The 18,178-nt window shown below is 41.5% G+C and overlaps 1 protein-coding gene across 3 annotated transcripts in view; it reads left to right on the top strand.

Annotated features, from left to right (window-relative positions):
* Nucleotides 1-289: 289 nt before the first annotated feature.
* The window catches only part of NTPCR (nucleoside-triphosphatase, cancer-related), a 28,740-nt gene continuing 10,851 nt past the window's right edge, over nt 290-18,178 (top strand). For all 3 annotated transcript variants that reach the window (XM_011997319.1, XM_011997320.1, XM_011997318.1), the window contains exons 1-3: nt 290-501; nt 5,339-5,501; nt 6,641-6,737. In XM_011997319.1, coding sequence (XP_011852709.1) covers nt 468-501; nt 5,339-5,501; nt 6,641-6,737 — 294 coding nt within the window. In that variant the 5' untranslated portion in view covers nt 290-467. The remainder of the gene's footprint in view (nt 502-5,338; nt 5,502-6,640; nt 6,738-18,178) is intronic.

Genomic DNA, 18,178 nt, shown 5'->3' on the forward strand with positions numbered 1-18,178 from the left:
GAATGCTTCCAGGTCACAAATCTTCTACAAAAGGGCTGTCCCCGCAGCCTTGCGCAATTTCAGCTCCTAGGTCCGGAGGCAAGGGGCAGAACCTGGGTGATGGCGCTCACTTGAAGCAGCAACAGTTTAATAACTGACGTTCTCACGCACTTATCTCTGCAAATACCCCACAAAAGCCCGGAACCCAGGATGAAACTTAGAGACCGCACAACCCGCTCCGCTTTTAGGAACTGCCGCCGCAGAGGCAGAAACGCCAAGGGTTGAGTACGCAGGCGCAGATCGAGGACGTGGTAGAAGGCGCATGCGTGGTCTTGAGGGCGGTGCTTCCGGTCGAAGTACCGCTTGGGGGCGGGGCCTGCGACACGCGGTGGGCGGGTCCCGAATCGCGACCCTAGTCCGGACCTGAGCTGAGTAGCGACCCCAACCCGGACTGGTACCCTGACCGCAACCCCTGCCCCCGCCCCCGCATGGCCCGGCACGTGTTCCTAACAGGGCCCCCAGGTAACCCTGCGGGGATCCCCACCTCCGAGAGGCCGAGGGGGTGGGGGCGCGCGGGCTGAGGGCGACCCTGTGCTGTCGGAGACGGACCCCGGCTCCAGGGCTCCGGCCTCTGAAGTTCCCAATTTAAATGGCGGGCTTGGTAGTCTGAAGAGTTTGTACTCCTTCCTGGAAAACGTGATTTAAAAGACGTAGGGCCTAAAGGATTAGAACACACTTGTGAGGGGTCCTAGGCCGGCTTCCTGATGAAGGGCTGAAACCGCAGGGGCCAGCGGCAGCGGTAGCTCCTTACTTTAGTGTTGACGTTGTGGTCTGCACATATGGTATTTCAAGAGATCTGCAGCAACCGTGATGTGAAGTGGAGATGTCTGATTTCTATTGGTAGTCACAGGTACTTCCTTACTGTGGGTCTTTGCTACATTCATCGTTTAAAAACATGGTAAATTTTAGTTGGAGGAGAGCAAAGCTGCAGTTGTAACCTTTCTTTCCCATCTGAGTTCATCCCCCCACCCCCATCCCCGTCTCCATCCCCACGAATTCCCACCTCAGCTGAGGCCGCAGGTGGAGAAGCTTTGGTACCTACAGGAGCCCTTCTTCGACACTCTTGCTTGTTCCTGTCGCTGTCCCCTCCTGACGTCTGTCAGATCCCTCAACCCTGTGGCCTGTGGAGTTCTCATCTGAGAAGTGGGATAGCGTTGAGGTCAGATGAGAGGTGTAGGAGGAGATGCTTTTAAATCAAGGCGCGACCCATTTATCAAGCATTACTAAAAAGGACAGGTAGGATGTTGGTGGTCGCATCAGATAGGCTAAAAACAAGAAAGATGTGCTAAGAGTGGAGAGAGTGATTTCTTCAGCTGCTTTTTAAGGCAAATCTAATTTTGAAGTTTATTGTGGGTTCAGGTATCAAAGGCCATAACCCTGGATCTAGAATTCTCTTTCACTTTATTTTAATGATTATGTTTAGCCGTAAGCAGCAAAGACTACAGCTAATATTGCAGACTTTGGAATTTTATCAGGCATTGGATGGGGGAGATGGGGAGCAGAGGGTGAGGAGAGAAGGAGGAGGGTGGTTTGAGAAATGCCTGCTATCTAAAGTCACTCCTAAGTACTGCAAAGAACTGTTTTCTGAAAGTTGGTTTGTCGGTCCTTTATTTGAAACTTGGAATGCAGTTTGATACTCAGCAGGTTGACCCCAAGGCATCTGTGTGTTTTATAATGGAGGTGTCCTGTTACCGTGATTGTATTGGTGGTGGTTCTTGCTTCTCCTTTCTTTATCAAAGTCTTATCTACACGTAGTTGAAAGACTCAGATTCTACAGTGTAGCTCTCTTAAACCTGTCCTCAAATTCACACACCTTTGTCTTTTCTCCTCCTCTTCTTAATGTAGTTACAACGTAACTTACATTAGTCAATGTTTATAGTATTATGGCCATGTAAAGATAATCACAACAGAGCCACATAATAATCTATCGTTTATCTTCCATTTATTTATTTATTTATTTTAGAGACAGGATCTTGCTCTATCACCCAGGCTGGAGTGCAGTGAAACAATTAAAGTTCACTGCATTCTCAAACTCCCTAGGCTTAAGTGATCCTCCCGCTTCAACCTCCTGAGTAGCTGGGACTAGAAGCGCATGTCACCACACCCAGGTAATTTTTGTTTTTTTGTAGAGACCTGTCTCTTGTTATGTTACCCAGGCTGATCTCCAACTCCTAGCCTCAAATGATCCTCCCACCTGGGTCTCCCAAAATACTGGGATTTTAAGTGTGAGCCACCTTACCCATCTTTCTTTCCCTTCTTCTTCTTCTTTTTTTTTTTTTTGAGACAGGCTCTCTCTCTGTTGCCCAGGTTGGAGTGCAGTGACACAATCTTGGCTCACTGCAGCCTCCACCTCCCAGACTCAAACCATCTTCCCACCTCAGCCTCCCTAGTAGCTAGTACTACAGGCATGAACCCCCATGCCCTCTAATTTTTATTTATTTATTTTTTTTCCTTTTACGGACAACTTTTTTTCCCCATTAGGAGTTATTGTCTGGTATTTTTATTTGCCTAGTTTCTTTCTGCCTTCTCAACATGTTCAGGTAAAGTCTCCTCGCAAAGAGGTCACTTTTCGTTGCATATCCTCTTAGTGTCCCTGGCACTTAGCATTTTTTCCGATTTCCAACTGTCTGTACCTGTGACTCATCTTGGAGGGCTTTCTCTGGTCCCTGGAGCCCACTTGGCCTGCACACAGAGCAGGCCAGAAGAGCCAGGGAATTCCTGTGCCCTGGGATTAGCCTTCAACCGGTGACTGGTGAAAGTTAGTTGATAAATTCCCTACTTCCTCACTCCTCAGACAGGATAACTGAGCCACTTGCCCTGACTTGTCCCTTAGGATTCCCCAGTGGGATGAAGCTCCAGCTGCCCCCAGTGGAACTTGCTTGATAGTGCACCTCATGCTGGTGTCCTTCCCTTCCCTTTCTGAATTTCTTCCCTACCAGTCCATCATGTTGTCACTGCCCAGGTTAAACTACCTGCACTTGAATCTTTATCTGAGGATTTGCTTAGGGGAGAACCAGAACCAAAATAATTCCAGAGCTTTCTGATCTGTTTGTGCCTGGTATACAGCTACTATCTCGAGGTCTCCTGAAGCTGAGGTCATTTCTTATCCAGACAGCACTGGGGTAGCAGCTTAACTAATGAAGAAAAAATTAACTGAAAGAAGATTCCTAGAGCTGAAGAAGCCGAAAGGGACTTTGCCCTAATGCTTCCTATTTATTGGTGTACTATGTTCTACACAACATACAGTCCCCAGAGTATACCCTTTGTGAACAGGAATAGTTACCATTGCTCCATTTTACCTTTTTCAAAATATAAACAGCGTTTTTTGTTAGGATAAGAGTAAGAACCATTCAGTGTAAGAATTAAAAAAAAAAATGTTTTAAGGAAGAAAGTGACAATCACAGGGAATTTCAACATACAGAAATGAACGTTGTAAATCTTTGTTCTGTATTCTTGATATTTTGTTTTCTGTAGACACGTACTTGACTATTTTTTTAAAAAACATAATGGAATGGTTTCTGATATTAACCTGCTTTTTTTGTATATTATTTTCATACACTGTGGTCTATTTTCCATGCTAATAAATACACATAAGCAGTATATTTTTTAATGGCTGCATGGTATTCCTGTGTATTTATGTGCTATTGTATGCGTGGTGCCATGTGTTAACATTCTCTTACTAATCAACATTTAGGTTGTTTTCAGTGTTATGCTATTACAAAGAACGTTGCAGTGAATGTCCTATTTCACACATTTTGTACTGTTGATGTTGTTTCCTGAGGATGAATTCCTGGTCATGAACTGCAGGGTGCTGTGGTAGGCACATTGAAATTGCCCTTCAGAAAAGGAGTACCAGCTTACACATTCAGCAGTGCCATTACTTGCATGAAACAGATTCTTCAGTGACTTTCCTAAGGCAGTTGTTACTGAGGGCCAGGGCTGGATTAGAATTTCATCATTTTATGTTCTCCACAGTTCTACCAGCCGCATGCTCACTGTGGCTCACTGTAGCCGGAATCCTCTTGGGTTGCTGTTCACGTTCCAGAAAGCCAGGTGCCATTATTTTAATGTGAAGTGTGAAGATAGATACATTAAATAAGAATAATGGATCATATTTTATGTCAAGGAGGTTTAAAAGAGTGGGTAGTCTTAGAAATAGCATGATTTGCAACTCTGTAGTATCTCAAAATAGCTCCCTTGCAGACATGCTAGGAGTTTTCTCTCTCCGTTGTAGGGTAGTCATGATGCCATTTACTTAAATCCATATTGGGAGCAAGACTCATATTTTAAAAAGTCATGGTGACAGGTAAAGGCCCGTGTTGAAAGGTATGGTCCTTATGAGGGGTATAGCCTTGGGTAAAATACCTAACCACTGTGTGCCTCAGTTTCTTCATCGGTAAAATATGCATAAGCATGGTAATTGCCTCTGAGGATGGTTGTGAGGACTTAACCAAGAAAATGCTTCTGAAGTGTGCTAGAACAGTGTCTGGCTCCATAATGTCAGTGATTAGTATTACTGTATTAGGTAGCACCTGTTGGTGCTTATAAGCCCATGAGTTCATCAGAGTAGTCAGCTGGCCAGGGTGGATGGAAAGGAAGGATCAAGGTGGGGAGAATAAGGGGGCGGAGGTGCATGGGTTCAAATTGGGGAAGGTGTGGGGGATAAAGGTGAAGAAATGCTTACAGACCCTGGAGAAGATGATGTTGGAAGGAGTTGCCAACCTGATAAGCTTGCTGTTATGAAAAAGTTTGAAAGTGACCATTAACAGGGATGCTAATGGTATTTAAGAGACACATTTTCAGGAGTTACAGCAATGTAAGTCCAAGGAGGAACAAATTGATTTTCCCACTGTTAAGTGTAGGTCCATTTGTAATCTCTTGAAAGCTGAAATCTTAAATTCCCAGCCCCTGACTCAAGTGTGAGCAGTGTTACTTCCTGGGCAGAAAAATGGAAACTGTAAACCATTTCACAGGATGCAAATGGCACGTGAGAATATCATCAGGAACCACTCAGTTGATTCTGGGATTGTGTATGTGACAAAATTAACAGTGTTTCACAATTTAAAAATAAACCTCAAGATATCATCCTTGTTTTTATTATGCTTGTTTCTACTTGAAATTAAGCATTTTTAACACCTGGAGCAATCAAAATTAAATTGAAGTTCATATTCATAAATCCACTTACAGCCCGTTTCTCTACCCACTGTAATTGCTGTCTCAGAGTCCACAAGGGCTGTGTGTGCTCTAGTAAGGGAATGTTTCCTAATGGGCTTTTCTTCTTTTTTTTTTTTTATTTTAGGGGTTGGAAAAACAACATTGATCCAGAAAGCCAGTGAGGTTTTAAAATCCTCTGGTGTGCCTGTCGATGGATTTTATACAGAAGAAGTCAGACAGGGAGGGAGAAGAATAGGATTCGATGTCGTCACGCTGTCCGGCACCCGGGGGCCTTTATCGAGAGTTGGGTACTGATTTTTCATTTCTGTGGTGTTTTATTATCTAACCTCCCCTTTCCATCTGTGCTTTGGGAGCTTTTCAACAAGAGCTAAATTCACCGAAAGCAGATACTCTGTTGGGTCCTTGGATGCCTATCTGCTTTCCCTTTAGACTGAGAGTTTCTCCCTGGGCACAGGGTTGAGCCCAATGATCTCATCTATCCTCAAGAATCTTGGGCCTTTAGGGATTTCTCAGAGACAGAAAACAGAATGAAACCATCACATGGAAAACGTATAAGAAAGTGATGTTTTACTTAAAACTTATTCACCAAGTCATAAACTCCTGTCACTTTATAATTCTTAGTCCTGTTTCTGGTGCCACTTTTCAAAGACTGTTGATGTAGTAGCTGCTTGGACCTTAAGAGAGAGCCCTGCCGTAACTGCAAGGCCCATTGTTGGAGGTGTGGACACTTAGGGTAGCTCTGTTCAAAGCAGAGAAAACCTGATCAGCTTTGCAGACTGTTGGAAACAGGCCCCCCCAAATCTGGCCATAAACTGGCCCCAAAACTGGCCATAAACAAAATCTCTGCAGCACTGTGACATGTTCATGATGGCCATGACGCCCACGCTGGAAGGTTGTGGGTTTACCAGAATGAGGGCAAGGAACACCTGACCCATCCAGAGCAGAAAACCCCTTAAAGGCGTTCTTAAACCCCAAACAATAGCATGAGCGATCTGTGTCTTAAGGACATGCTCCTGCTGCAGATAACTAGCCAGAGCCCATCCCTTTATTTCGGCCCATCCCTTTATTTCCCATAGGGAATACTTTTAGTTAATCTATAATCTATAGAAACAATGCTTATCACTGACTTGCTGTTAATAAATATGTGGGTAAATCTCTGTTCGAGGCTCTCAGCTCTGAAGGCTGTGAGACCCCTGATTTCCCACTCCCCACCTCTATATTTCTGTGTGTGTTTAATTCCTCTAGCACCGCTGGGTTAGGGTCTCCCCGACCGAGCTGGTCTTGGCAGCAGACCACCGCATTTTGTGTTTTTCATTTTTAAGGATGATTTAGCGTATGTGGAATGCCAGAGGCTCAGTGGAGCAGCTAAAAACCAGAAATCAATACAGGAGTTTTTCAACAAAGAACACAATGTCTTTTCCTTCAGGTTAGAGCCTCCACCTGGAAAACGTGAATGCCGAGTTGGGCAGTATGTGGTTGACATGACATCTTTTGAGCAGTTGGCACTCCCCGTCTTGAGGAATGTGAGTACGTGGTTTCTGCTTTTTGAACCCATCTGCTCCTAGTGCATTGTGGGAGTTGCTGGCCATGGAAACAGAATGCCTTTTGCTCTTAAAGGTCCCGGTTTTGCATTTTACAGTTGCAAAGTCATCAGGTGATCGAGTCTTAATAAGGATAAACAACATAATTTGCTATCACTCTGAGCTACAAGTAAATTCCTCTAAGTGCAGTACATATAAATATTTTATTTTGGAAAGGCTCTTAATGCCCAGGTACCAATTCCCAAAGATAGGTCTTTCCTCTGTCTTCTCACAGTCATATCTTAACCTGGTTTCATAGCACAACAAACATTTAGGAAGAGAAAATGTCATTATATGAACATAATAGCCAGTTGTTATTGAATGCCTGCCAAGTACTGTAAGCAGTTAACACATTATATTATTATATTACCTTTTTCAAAAAAGAAAAACACTATTGACATCTTACGGCTTCTTTCTTTCTACTTGGAATGCCTTTTATTTCATTCGCTTGCCTAATTACCCTGGCTAGAACCTCCAGTCTAACACTGAATAAAAGTGGTGAGAGTAGACATCCTTGTCCTACTCCTAATCTTAGAAAGTATTTAGTCTTTCACCATTATGTATGATGTTAACTGTGTCTTATTTGTATAGAGTTTACTCAGGCATATTTTGTTGAGGATTTCTGCATCTTTATTCACAAAAGTTGTGGTCTGTAGCTTTCTTTTCTTGGGATATTGTTGGTTAGTTTTGGTATCAGGTTTGTACTGGTCTCATGGAGTTAGGAAGTGTTTCCTTCTCTTCTAATTTTTGGAAGAGTTTGTGGATGATTGGTATTGATTTTTCTTTGAATGATTGATAGAATTCACTAGAGAAGCCATGTGGGCTAGGTTTTTCTTGGTGAGAAGCTTTTAAATTACCAATTCAATCTCTTCCTATAGGTCTGTTGATTTTGTATTTTTTGTTGAATCAGTTGTGGTCATTTGTACCTTTTAGTAATTTGTCCATTTCATCTGAAGTATCTAAGTTGTTGACATACAGTTGTTCGTAGATTCACCCATGCTTTTTATTTGGTATGATTGGTGGTATTGTCACTTCTTTCATTCTTTATTTTAGTTATTTAAATCTTCTATTTTTTTCTTGGTCAGTCTAAATGTTTGTCAATTTAGATGATCTTTTCAAATAACCAACTTTTGTTTTATTATGTATTGTTTTATGTATCTATTTATCAGATATTTATCAAGTACTCCATATACAGTCATGAACAAAACAGACATGTTTTCTACTCTCTCAAAACTGTCTAGTGGGAAAGGCAGACACTCAGTAAATTTATACTTGTCATTGTCATTAATGCTGTGAAGGAAAGAACAGGGTGCTGTGGGGAGGGACAGGAAGAACTGACTTTAGACCAAGGAACCAGAAAAGAGTTCTGAGAAGATGACATTTAAACAGAAAGGAACAGGTGAGAGGGCACTGGAGAGAGAGTTAGTGTCGGGGTATTCATATGTGTCAGGGTGGGGAGCTCTAGGGAGAATATTCTGAATGGCAGGAACAGATGCATTAAGACCTCAGAGCCCTGGAGCAGGAGCAGGTGAAGAAGGTAAGTTTGGTGAGGTGGGGGCCATGAGATGCAGGGCTCTGTGGACCATGTTAAGGAATGTGAGTGTCGTTTAATCTATTATAGACTTAATACTTTGATTTGTGAAAATTAAATGATACAGACCTGTCTCAAAAACCAATTATAAACCATCCAGAGGTTTCTATGGCACCAAGAATAAAGTCCAAGGTCCTTTCAATGGCCTAGAAGACCCTGTAGCCCTGTGGTATCTGGCCTTACTAACCTCTGACTTCATCTTGCCATTCTTCAGCCACACGGGTTCACTCAGACTTCCCACACATGCCAGCCTGAGGCCCTTGGCACTTGCCATATTTTTTGGTGAGCAAACTATCTTCCCAGTTCTTTGCCTCTCTGCTCCTTGACATTCAGAACTCAGCTGAAGTATGTAATGGTGATTGCCCAAAGGCTGCTGAAGATTTTAGCTATAGCCTCTGAGGATATCCTGTAATCTCAGAGGGCTAGTGGTATCTTATGGTCTGTTTCAGCAGGGGGTTGTGTTTCTTGGAATCCACCAAGTTCTCCTTTTCTTCCTATACCCTGTTTCCTCCTCCCACCTCCTTCTTCCCTAATTCCTTCCTCTTGGAACTTTCCCTCAGTTCCTGTGCTGGTGACTCTTGTGGCTGCTGTGTTGTGTGGGAGCAGAGAACATGATACTTTTCTTTTTAGTTGTTTTTCCATCACATACATTCCTCTCTACTTAAATGTTCAAAAGGCAAGTGAAATACTTCAAATGAAATACCAAGTGAAGATTCTGCTTTTAGGAGCTGACTGGGTCAATACAAAGAATTTTTTACTTACCCTGCTCAGGCAGAGTAGACCAAATCCTGGGAGAAGCGTTTGCACAGGTGTTTAGTGTCTAGCTGCAAGATTATATAAGAGATCATATGCTGACCAGATCAGAGCATGAATCTGTTTTTTAATTAAAAAATAAAGAAATACAGACTTCTCCCAACTTTTAATATTCTGATTGCCAAATGCAGACGTGTACATTCCATGTAGAAAAAGTTCCTGGCAGGGGATTTGATATGGTTTTGCTCTGTATCCCCACCCAAATCTCATCTTGAATTGTAATTCCCATATGTGAAAGGAGGGACCTCGTAGGAGGTGATTAGATCATGGGGGGGATTTCCCCTGTGTTGTTCTCCTGATAGTGAGGGAGTTCTCATGAGATCCAGTGGTTTTAAAAGTGGTGGTTTCCCCCGCACTCCCTCTCTCTCCTGCTGCCATGTGAAGAATATCCTTGTTTTCCCTCCGCCTTCCACCATGATTGTAAGTTTCCTGAGGCCTCCCCAACCATGGGGAACTGTGAGTCAATTACACCTCTTTTGTTTATAAATTATCCAGTCCCGGGTAGTTATAGCAGTGTGAAAATGGACTAATACAGGATTCTTACCCAGTCAGGGTCATGGATTTCTTTTCTGGAGCAGAAATTTTTCTCCCGTCTTATATATTTTATGGGAATGAAGAAAGGAATAGGAATTAGTGTTTTGTCTTTATACTAAAGAAAAAAATGAAAAGAATATCAGTTAAAATAATTAGGCAACAAAACTGGGAAGTATAAACAGACCATTTTTGACACTGGCAATGAAAACAACCAAGTAAACTGGAAATGTTAGAAACCCTTTATAAAGGGACACAGTGTTCATAGTGCTGGGATCTATGAAAACACAAATTCCAATAATAGATATCCATTGTGTGTAAGAAGTGTCACTATGTATGAGTGAAAGATAGTTTGAGGGGTGTGTGTGTGTGTGTGTGTGTGTGTTTTAATACTACAAAAAATAAGAAAACAGTACTTCTCTAATTAGATCAAGCAGGGCTATGCCTGTTTGCAGATGGGGAAGTAAGGATGTGGCTAGGACTGGTTGCAGCGGCTCATGCCTGTAATCCCAGCTCTTTGGGAGTCTGAGGCGAGCAGATCACTTCAGGCCAGGAGTTTGAGACCAGCCTGGCCAATATAGTGAAACCCAGTATCTACTAAAAACAAAAACAAAAATCAGCTGGGTATGGTGGTACACGCCTGTAGTCCCAGCTACTCAGGAGGCTGAGGCAGGAGAATCGCTTGAACCCCGGAGGCAGAGGTTGCAGTGAGCTAAGATGGCGCCATTGCATTCCAGCCTGGGTGACAGAATAAGACTCCACCTCAGAAAAAAAAAAAAAAAAAAAACAAAAAACCGGGAGCTGAAGAGCAGCTCCAGGTGAGAGATAGGCTCGGGAGGCCTAGGCACAACCCAGGTCCACCTTGCAAAGCTGCTCTGGTTGTGTTTCTTTTTTCTTTCTCTTTTCTTTTCTTGTCTTTTTTTTTTTTTTTTGAGACAGTCTTGCTCTGTTGCCCAGGCTAGAGTGCAGTGGCGCCATCTCAGCTCACTGCGACCTCCACATCCCGGGTTCAAGCGATTCTTGTGCCTCAGCCTCCTGAGTAGCTGGGATTACTGGCATCTGCCACTGTGCCCAGCTAATTTTTGTATTTTTAGTAGAGACAGGGTTTCACCATCTTGGCCAGGCTGGTCTCGAACTCCTGCCCTTGTGATTCACCGGCCTTGGCCTCCCAAAGTGCTGGGATTGCAGGTGTGAGCCACTGCGCCCAGCCTGGTTACGTTTCTTTAGACAGGAATGGAGCCTGAGCATCATGGTCGCTCGTGAGAAATAAAGAAAAATAGAGTGTGTGTGGAAAGCGTTCTAGAGTGGTTTTTGGTTTTTGGAAAGCCTTTAGTAGGGTTGACTGTTAATTTTTTTTTCATTCCATGAGTTAATTCTTTCCTTATTTGTCACCATTTGTTATTTTCCTGAGTTTTCAAGTTCTAGATATTCACGGTTAAAAAAAATTATAAAAAATGTAAAATAAAAATAAAAATACAATGTGAATAACTCATAATCTTATCACTAAGTTAGCCAATATTAGCTTATTTTGTTTCTGCCCCTTTTGTATACCTGGTTTATTTATTCAGTCATTCAAGATCAGGGAAAATGTTATATATAGTTTCATAGGCTTGGTGTGTTTCCCTTAATGTGATTGAGGGCCATGGGAATGGTCTCACAACACCCTAATCTTCAAAGCTGGGAGATTTTAGTGGTTTCATCCTATTTCATGATATGAGTTTTCATCTTTGATTTAACTATTACTCCCTCAGTGTTGGGCATTCAGGCTCTGTATCACCATTGTAAATAAACTTGCAACAAAGCACCCTTTATACATGAGTCCTTTTCTCTAGCCGTGATTGTTTCCCTGGGGAGGGTCTAAAAGGTGAAGTCTGAGCTGGTGGGGTGTGAACCTTCAAGGTCTTTATGGTGCGGCGTTGACTTTGTGTCCCACTGTCAGGGTGTGAGTGTGCTTGTCTTGCTGCACTTTGCCAGTCCTGAGCACTCAGCTTATTTTCAACACACCTCTTTGTTTTGATTTGCATTTTTCAATTACTAATGGGGTTAAATGTTTTTCAGTTGTTCATTAAGTTTTCCTTAATTTAAATTGTTCATCCATTGCTCTTCCCATTTATTTTCTTTGGGCTTAAACAGATCTTTTATAAAGCAGGTAGCCTTTTTATATTATTGATTCTATTTTTCTCAGGTTAGCACTTCACTTTGGTGATTGTTTTCCCTTCAACATAGAGAAAAGTCTATCCCTATTCCAAATTTATATAAAATTTTACCTATATATTTCTTTTTCTGCATGCTTTTTTTAAACATTTATGTTTTCAATCCATTTGGATTTATCTTGAGTGTAATATGCTATGAGATTCTCAACTGATTTTCTTCCAGATATTTAGCCAGTTTACTAAAACTGTTAAATAACCCGTTTCTAATTAGTTTTTATGCTTAATTATATTAAAGCTATTTATGTGTGCGTGTTTATGTGTAGTGTTTCAGAGTTATCTGTTCTCTTCCATTGATCTGTTTGATCCTTGCATCAGTACCATAGTATTTTAATTACCATGGTAATCGTTTTTATTTTTCTTCTTCAAAAAATGGCCTTGTTCAGAAACTGTAATAATGGTGGCACTAGTAGTAGTAAGCTATTATTGAGTGCAAACTACGTGCCAGGCGTGAACTCATTTAATCCTCAGAACACTATCATTATATTCCTATTTTACAGATGAGGAAACTGAGGCATAGAATGGAAAGTTACTTGCCCAGGGACACACTGATTGCATAAGTGGTAGAGCTGGAGCGAACTATAGAATCAAGACTTTATTATCCATCAAAAAAAAAAGTGTCATATGGAGTGATAGGAACTATAGCTATTTTGACATAACGGGTATCTTAATTTTTCAGATAATCTTAATTCTCCACAGCCAAAAATATGTTTCTCTTTCTCCATTTATTTCTTTAAAATTTTTATTGGTGAGGTTATTCATAGGGCCTTCCTATTTTCTGGTGCGACTGGAATTAGGATTGTTTCTTTCTGTTTTCTAATGATAAAGGCTGATAAGATAATGCTGGCCTTTTTCATAATGGCCTTTTTGACAGCTACCCTGAATGCTTTATTAAAATTTGATGCAATGTAAGATGTACCATTTTATTGATTTTCAACGTATCTCCTACTCACACAAAATGGAGACAATGGATTATAATGTTTTAAAGAGCAAAGGACATCTACTCAGAGCCCTGTTTTCCAGGCGAACAGTGCCATCTTTTACAAAGATCTGTGAAAGGAAGAGTAAGCTAAAATCAGAACATCCAGGGAAAATCAACATAGTTTGAGCCTTGTATTTTCCTGTTTTGATTAAAATAAGGCTTTAAAGTATATTGTTTTTGAGAGCAGGATCTACTTTTGATTCTGAAATAGACTCTGCTTTGGAAAATCTTAGAAACTTCCTTTGAAGGTGAGAGGACTCCTGTCTAGGGAAAAGTATTTTGTGTTTGTTTTTGTTTTTTTAGACTCTTGACCTGGAAGTGTTCCATAGTGTTTCAGGCCACTTGGCTTTAGAAAGAATGCAGAAAAACCAAGTTCTAGTCAGGATCTATTCTTGAAAGATTGACAAGCGCCTCAGCATTGCTAGAATTTCCGTCATTGCCGTTAGCAAATGTGGCATTTGATTCTTTGTTCTCCCTCAGCTTCTGTTTCTCTACCTCATGTATTACAAGTCCATAATGCAGGATCAGCCAGGGAAATTAAAAGCTATCTGATGCAAACAGAAAATCAGTTTTTAAATTGTCAGTAAGGACATTCCTACAGTGAATCAGCTTAGGAAAATGAAGTGAAAATTCAGTATGAGGTTGACTCTGCAGTTCATTTTGCAAGATTCGTCATGGCAAAACTTCATAATTTCTATTGAGCAGAGACTGAGACTTTATTATTTCTGATTGTTGGTGAGATTCTGTGGATTTAGACGCTAAGCAGGCTTTTACCCTGGGTTATGACACCTTCATGTCTTTCTTCTTGCAGCCTACTCTCAAGAAATACAGAAAAGTTGCATGCTCCTTAAGTCGCATGTCCCTTAAGCTGGACTGGGGTTGAGTTTGTGTCAACTGTTGCCGTTTTCCCTTTTCCTCACTCACTTTGTCCCATTTCCAGCACTTCCTTCTCTCTCGCCTCCCATGCATATCAGTGTAAAACCACACTCCATTAGGAGGAAGTTCATACGGGGTGAGTTGGTTGTTTTCTTGAATCTGGTACTGAGAAAGTACATATATGTGTGTTTTCTTTTTTTGTACTGATAATTTTTTTAAGTTCATTTGGATAAAATTTTACTCTTAGAGAAAGTTGTAAAAGTAAGAATAGTGCAAGAACACCTGTATACTCTCATTATCCAGAGTCACCTATGTTTATCATTTGCCTTGTTTGCTTATTCTCTCTCTCTCTCTCTGTGTGTGTGTATAAATACATAAGCTGGAAGGGGGCGACTATTTGAGAATATGTTGCAATCATCAAGGTACTTTACTCCTAAATGTTCAGTATATTTTTCCTAAAAATAAGGATATGCTTTTACATAATCAATATAGTTACCAACCTCTGTAAATCTTACGTTGAAAAAATACTTTAATCTATCATTAGTGTTTTATTTTCATCAGTTGACTTAATATTCTTTGTAACATTTCTTTTCCTGCAGTTCAACGTCCAGTCTATTGTCAGATGTTACACTTAGTTGTCACATCTCCATAACCTCTGTTAATCTGGAACCTTTCCACAGTCATTCTTTGTCTTCTAGGACACTGACATTTGTAAAAAATGTAGTTCCAGTTTAATAGAACATTTCGCTTTTGGAGTTTTTCTGATGTTCCCTCGTGACCAGATTCAGCTGGAATACTCCATAAGTGGTGACGCGTCCTTCTCGAGTAGCTCATCTGGAGGCATGTGATGTTTAGTGATATTAATTTTGATGTTTAGTGATATAAATCTGATCAAGGAATTGTCCTATTTCTCCACTGTATAGTTACTATTTTTTTCTTTGACACTAATGAGCAGTGAGTGGGGAGATAGTGTGAGACCACGCACATCCTCCTCATCAGATTGCCCCTAGCCAATTCTAATTTTATCTAAACTTTATTAGATCATCTTAAGATAAAAATAATTTTCTCTTGAGGCCTTAATTGGCAAGCAAATTTAACTACTCTCTTTTGAAATACTTTCTCCAGCAAGGTGAGCAGTAATTAACAAACATAAAATTACTATACATTGAAGCTGAACTAAAAAAAAGCCATAATGGCTGAGCATTTTTCCACTCTAAGCTGTACTTCTCTCTATTTGTATCTGGTTACCTCCCCATTAGAAAAGCCATCACCATTTTATTATAACAAAAACAATCAGTTCTTTCTCCTCTAGGCAGTTTCTAATGAAAAGGATATCAGGTATCAGAGATACCAAACATTTACCAAAAGCTTACATATTGATGAAAATTTTTACTAAGGAAGTGAATTTTTGTTTTTAAATTTGGTTTTTGTAAACACTGTCAGGTGATAAAGAAACGGCAGGAAGGTGGACATATCAGGACACCTGGTCATAGCTCTTCCACCGCCTGCACGGGGATGTGCTCCTGGTAGAGGAGAGAAGTCCTTTCACTTTCTATCATATCTGCCTACTGCTGTGGGCCATTCGCTATCCATACTTGATGAAATGATTTTGGTGATATTATTCTCAGGCCCAAAATATGAGTTCTTTTTTTGAGTAATTTAGAGCAATATGATTACTCCAAATAAATTGAGGTTTTGTGCGTATGCCTCTGTAGATCTCTGAACACCAGAGTGCTATTCCTTCTTATTGGAGGGGAAAGCAGTTTCTCCATGGTTAGGTCAATTTCCTAGATGCTGTCCTTTATTTCAGAATGAAAGTGTGGAAGCGTATTGCACACAGGGTGTGGAAGAGAGCTTTCAAGTCAGGTGATCTCTGGTTTGACTCCAGCTCTGTCACTGTGCTCCCAGTGATTTTTGAGTAAATCCCTTAATGCCTCATTTCATTTCCTCATCTGTGAAACAGATGCTGTTACCTGCTATGTGAAGTTGCTGAGAGGACGAATGTAATGCTTGTAAAGTGCCTTGGCCCCTGGCTTCTAGGAGGTGCTCAACAGAGCAATAGCTGTGATTCTCTTCTTGAGGAGTTAATTGAGGTGATGGACGGCAGTACCTTGAGAGGAGCCTCCCATCACAATTGGGTTTGTGTTTGCCAGGGAGCTGGGGGCCAGAGTGGTGTCATAATCTGTCATGGAGTCCCAGGAGCCCAAATGTCTGGGCCAGTCCCAAGTGCTCAGAGCATGAGGAGGACAAGGAGTACTGGGCTCTCCATCTCACTGGACTGACTGTCAGCCAGTAGGTGTCATTTCAGTCTGAAGATAGCTTGGAAAACCTCACGGGCACTATTCAAGCACTCTTTGGTCAGGTGACCATGTGGGTAAGCCCGTTTGAGTCCCGAGAGGCCATTTAGGACATCCAGGAAGAGCCTCAGAGCTAGTCTGTCTGTGCGCCGGGGTGAGGATCTCTGGCACGTCCGGGGGAGCAGCTTCTGCCCAGAGTATGCCTGACTGGGGAAGGGCCAGGCTATCAGGCACCACTGGGCAGTCTAGACAGCTTGTCCTGGCTGTGCCCTGGAGACTCACAGTCCATATGCCACCAGACAGCAAAGGGATTATGAAACTTGAAGGCTTGGAATAAACACACATAAAATATGATCGGAGCCCTGTACTTTTTGCTAATGACTTCAGTGGGTGAGGAATTGTGGGCTGACTGAGAGATGGCTGCTGTTACCACCATTTGCCTTTCTGCTTCCCCACAACTTGCTGCTGTTTGGGGGAAGGGCTGCAGTTTTGCTGCCTACCTTCTGACAGACACTTCTAATTCACCTTCATGACTTTCCGTACTTGCCGTCCCAGATGGGTGAGCTCAGGAGCTAGTCTGTGTGTCTGATATTAAAATAAAACAGTCCAAACAGTCCTCCTAAAATTAACATTAATACCACTAGAAATATCTATTATGCAGATAATTCAGAATAAGGCAAAAACCACTTTGATTAGCTTGCTCTCAGTTTGGCATTTTGGTTAAATGAAATTATTTTATATTTATATGTTCTTTGTATTTTTAAAAGTATATATAAAAATAAACAAAGGACTCAAAAAAATCACACTCTTTTCAGGTCTCTGATATAACTGGTACGAAGATATTTGTTGCTCTAATCTTTCTGGAAAGCAAACTAGCTGAGTGTAACCAAAGTTATAAAATTATTCGTAGCTTCTCTGATCCCTGACTGGTCAATTTTAGGACTCTATCTAAGGAAATAGCTTCTCTCCCGGAACAGGAGAACTAAAAGTGTGCTTCGTGACTGAACATGTATAATCAGCTGAAGTGGAAGCCTGTGAGGGGTGCAGCCAGGAAGGCTAGTGTGTTCCATAGGACTGAGGTGTGGTCCTAGGAAGCAATGCTGCCTGGGTTGCCCTCTGAGGAGAGGCTGTGAGGGGAGGAAAGGGTGCTCCCCAGATGGTGTGTACACCCCAGATGGTGTGTACATCGTGATGATGACCACGTGGCTGAGAGCCACCCACAGTTTTTACACACTCCTTACTCCAGCAGCTGCAGGTGGAGTTTCTCTGGGAGCTCATTAGGGCTCTCCCCACACCGGGGGTTGGGGAGGGGTTCCTGACCATCTTCGAACCTGGGCCCCTATTGTTCTAAGTCTGCGTCTCTGTCAATTTAGAACAATGGAAAGGGGGTGAATGTTTACTTACTTATTTCTTTGTTTCCCTTTAAAGTTGCTTGAATTTATATAGAAATGAAACCATGTTAAACACTATGGTGGTTCTTTTTTTAAGACCTTGAGTGTATGATCTTGTATTATTTAGAAAAGCAAGCTGTCTACGTGCTTCAGAGTAGCCCAGCATCTGACATCTTTCTCTCAATTGAATATGAATAGCTTGCATTTTTAATTAAAAATCACAGATTTATTTTTGAGATTCCTGAAGTTCTTGGATTATAAAACTCCCTAATTCTGGAGAGATTGAGGATTTTATGTAGGCTAAGGTTTCCAAATGACAATGTCCAGTTGGTAGAAAGTCATGTATGCATGTGAGTCCAAATACTTTTGTGCTGAAACTTAAATAAATGTCAGTGAGCTTTCACTAGTGAATGTTCTAGAGAATTGCAGGAAGGCTGGTTGTTGAAGAGCCACGCACTTTCTACCTGTACGTGTGTATGTACACACGGCCACGTGCATTTTACTACCCTCATGTATATAGTCAAATAAATACATGTGCATGTATACACACATTGTTTCATATCACTTCTTGTCTGATTTGGCACCTTCCAAAACTGTCATTTTGAGGTGCCAGAATAAGTTTTATTTTGACTTTTAGATAATAGCCTCCAGAGGAATGACGTCCACAATTACTCATCATCTCTGGGGGCAACA

This window comes from Mandrillus leucophaeus, unplaced genomic scaffold (assembly GCF_000951045.1).
Source record: "Mandrillus leucophaeus isolate KB7577 unplaced genomic scaffold, Mleu.le_1.0 Scaffold537, whole genome shotgun sequence".
NCBI classification, from domain to species: domain Eukaryota; kingdom Metazoa; phylum Chordata; class Mammalia; order Primates; family Cercopithecidae; genus Mandrillus; species Mandrillus leucophaeus.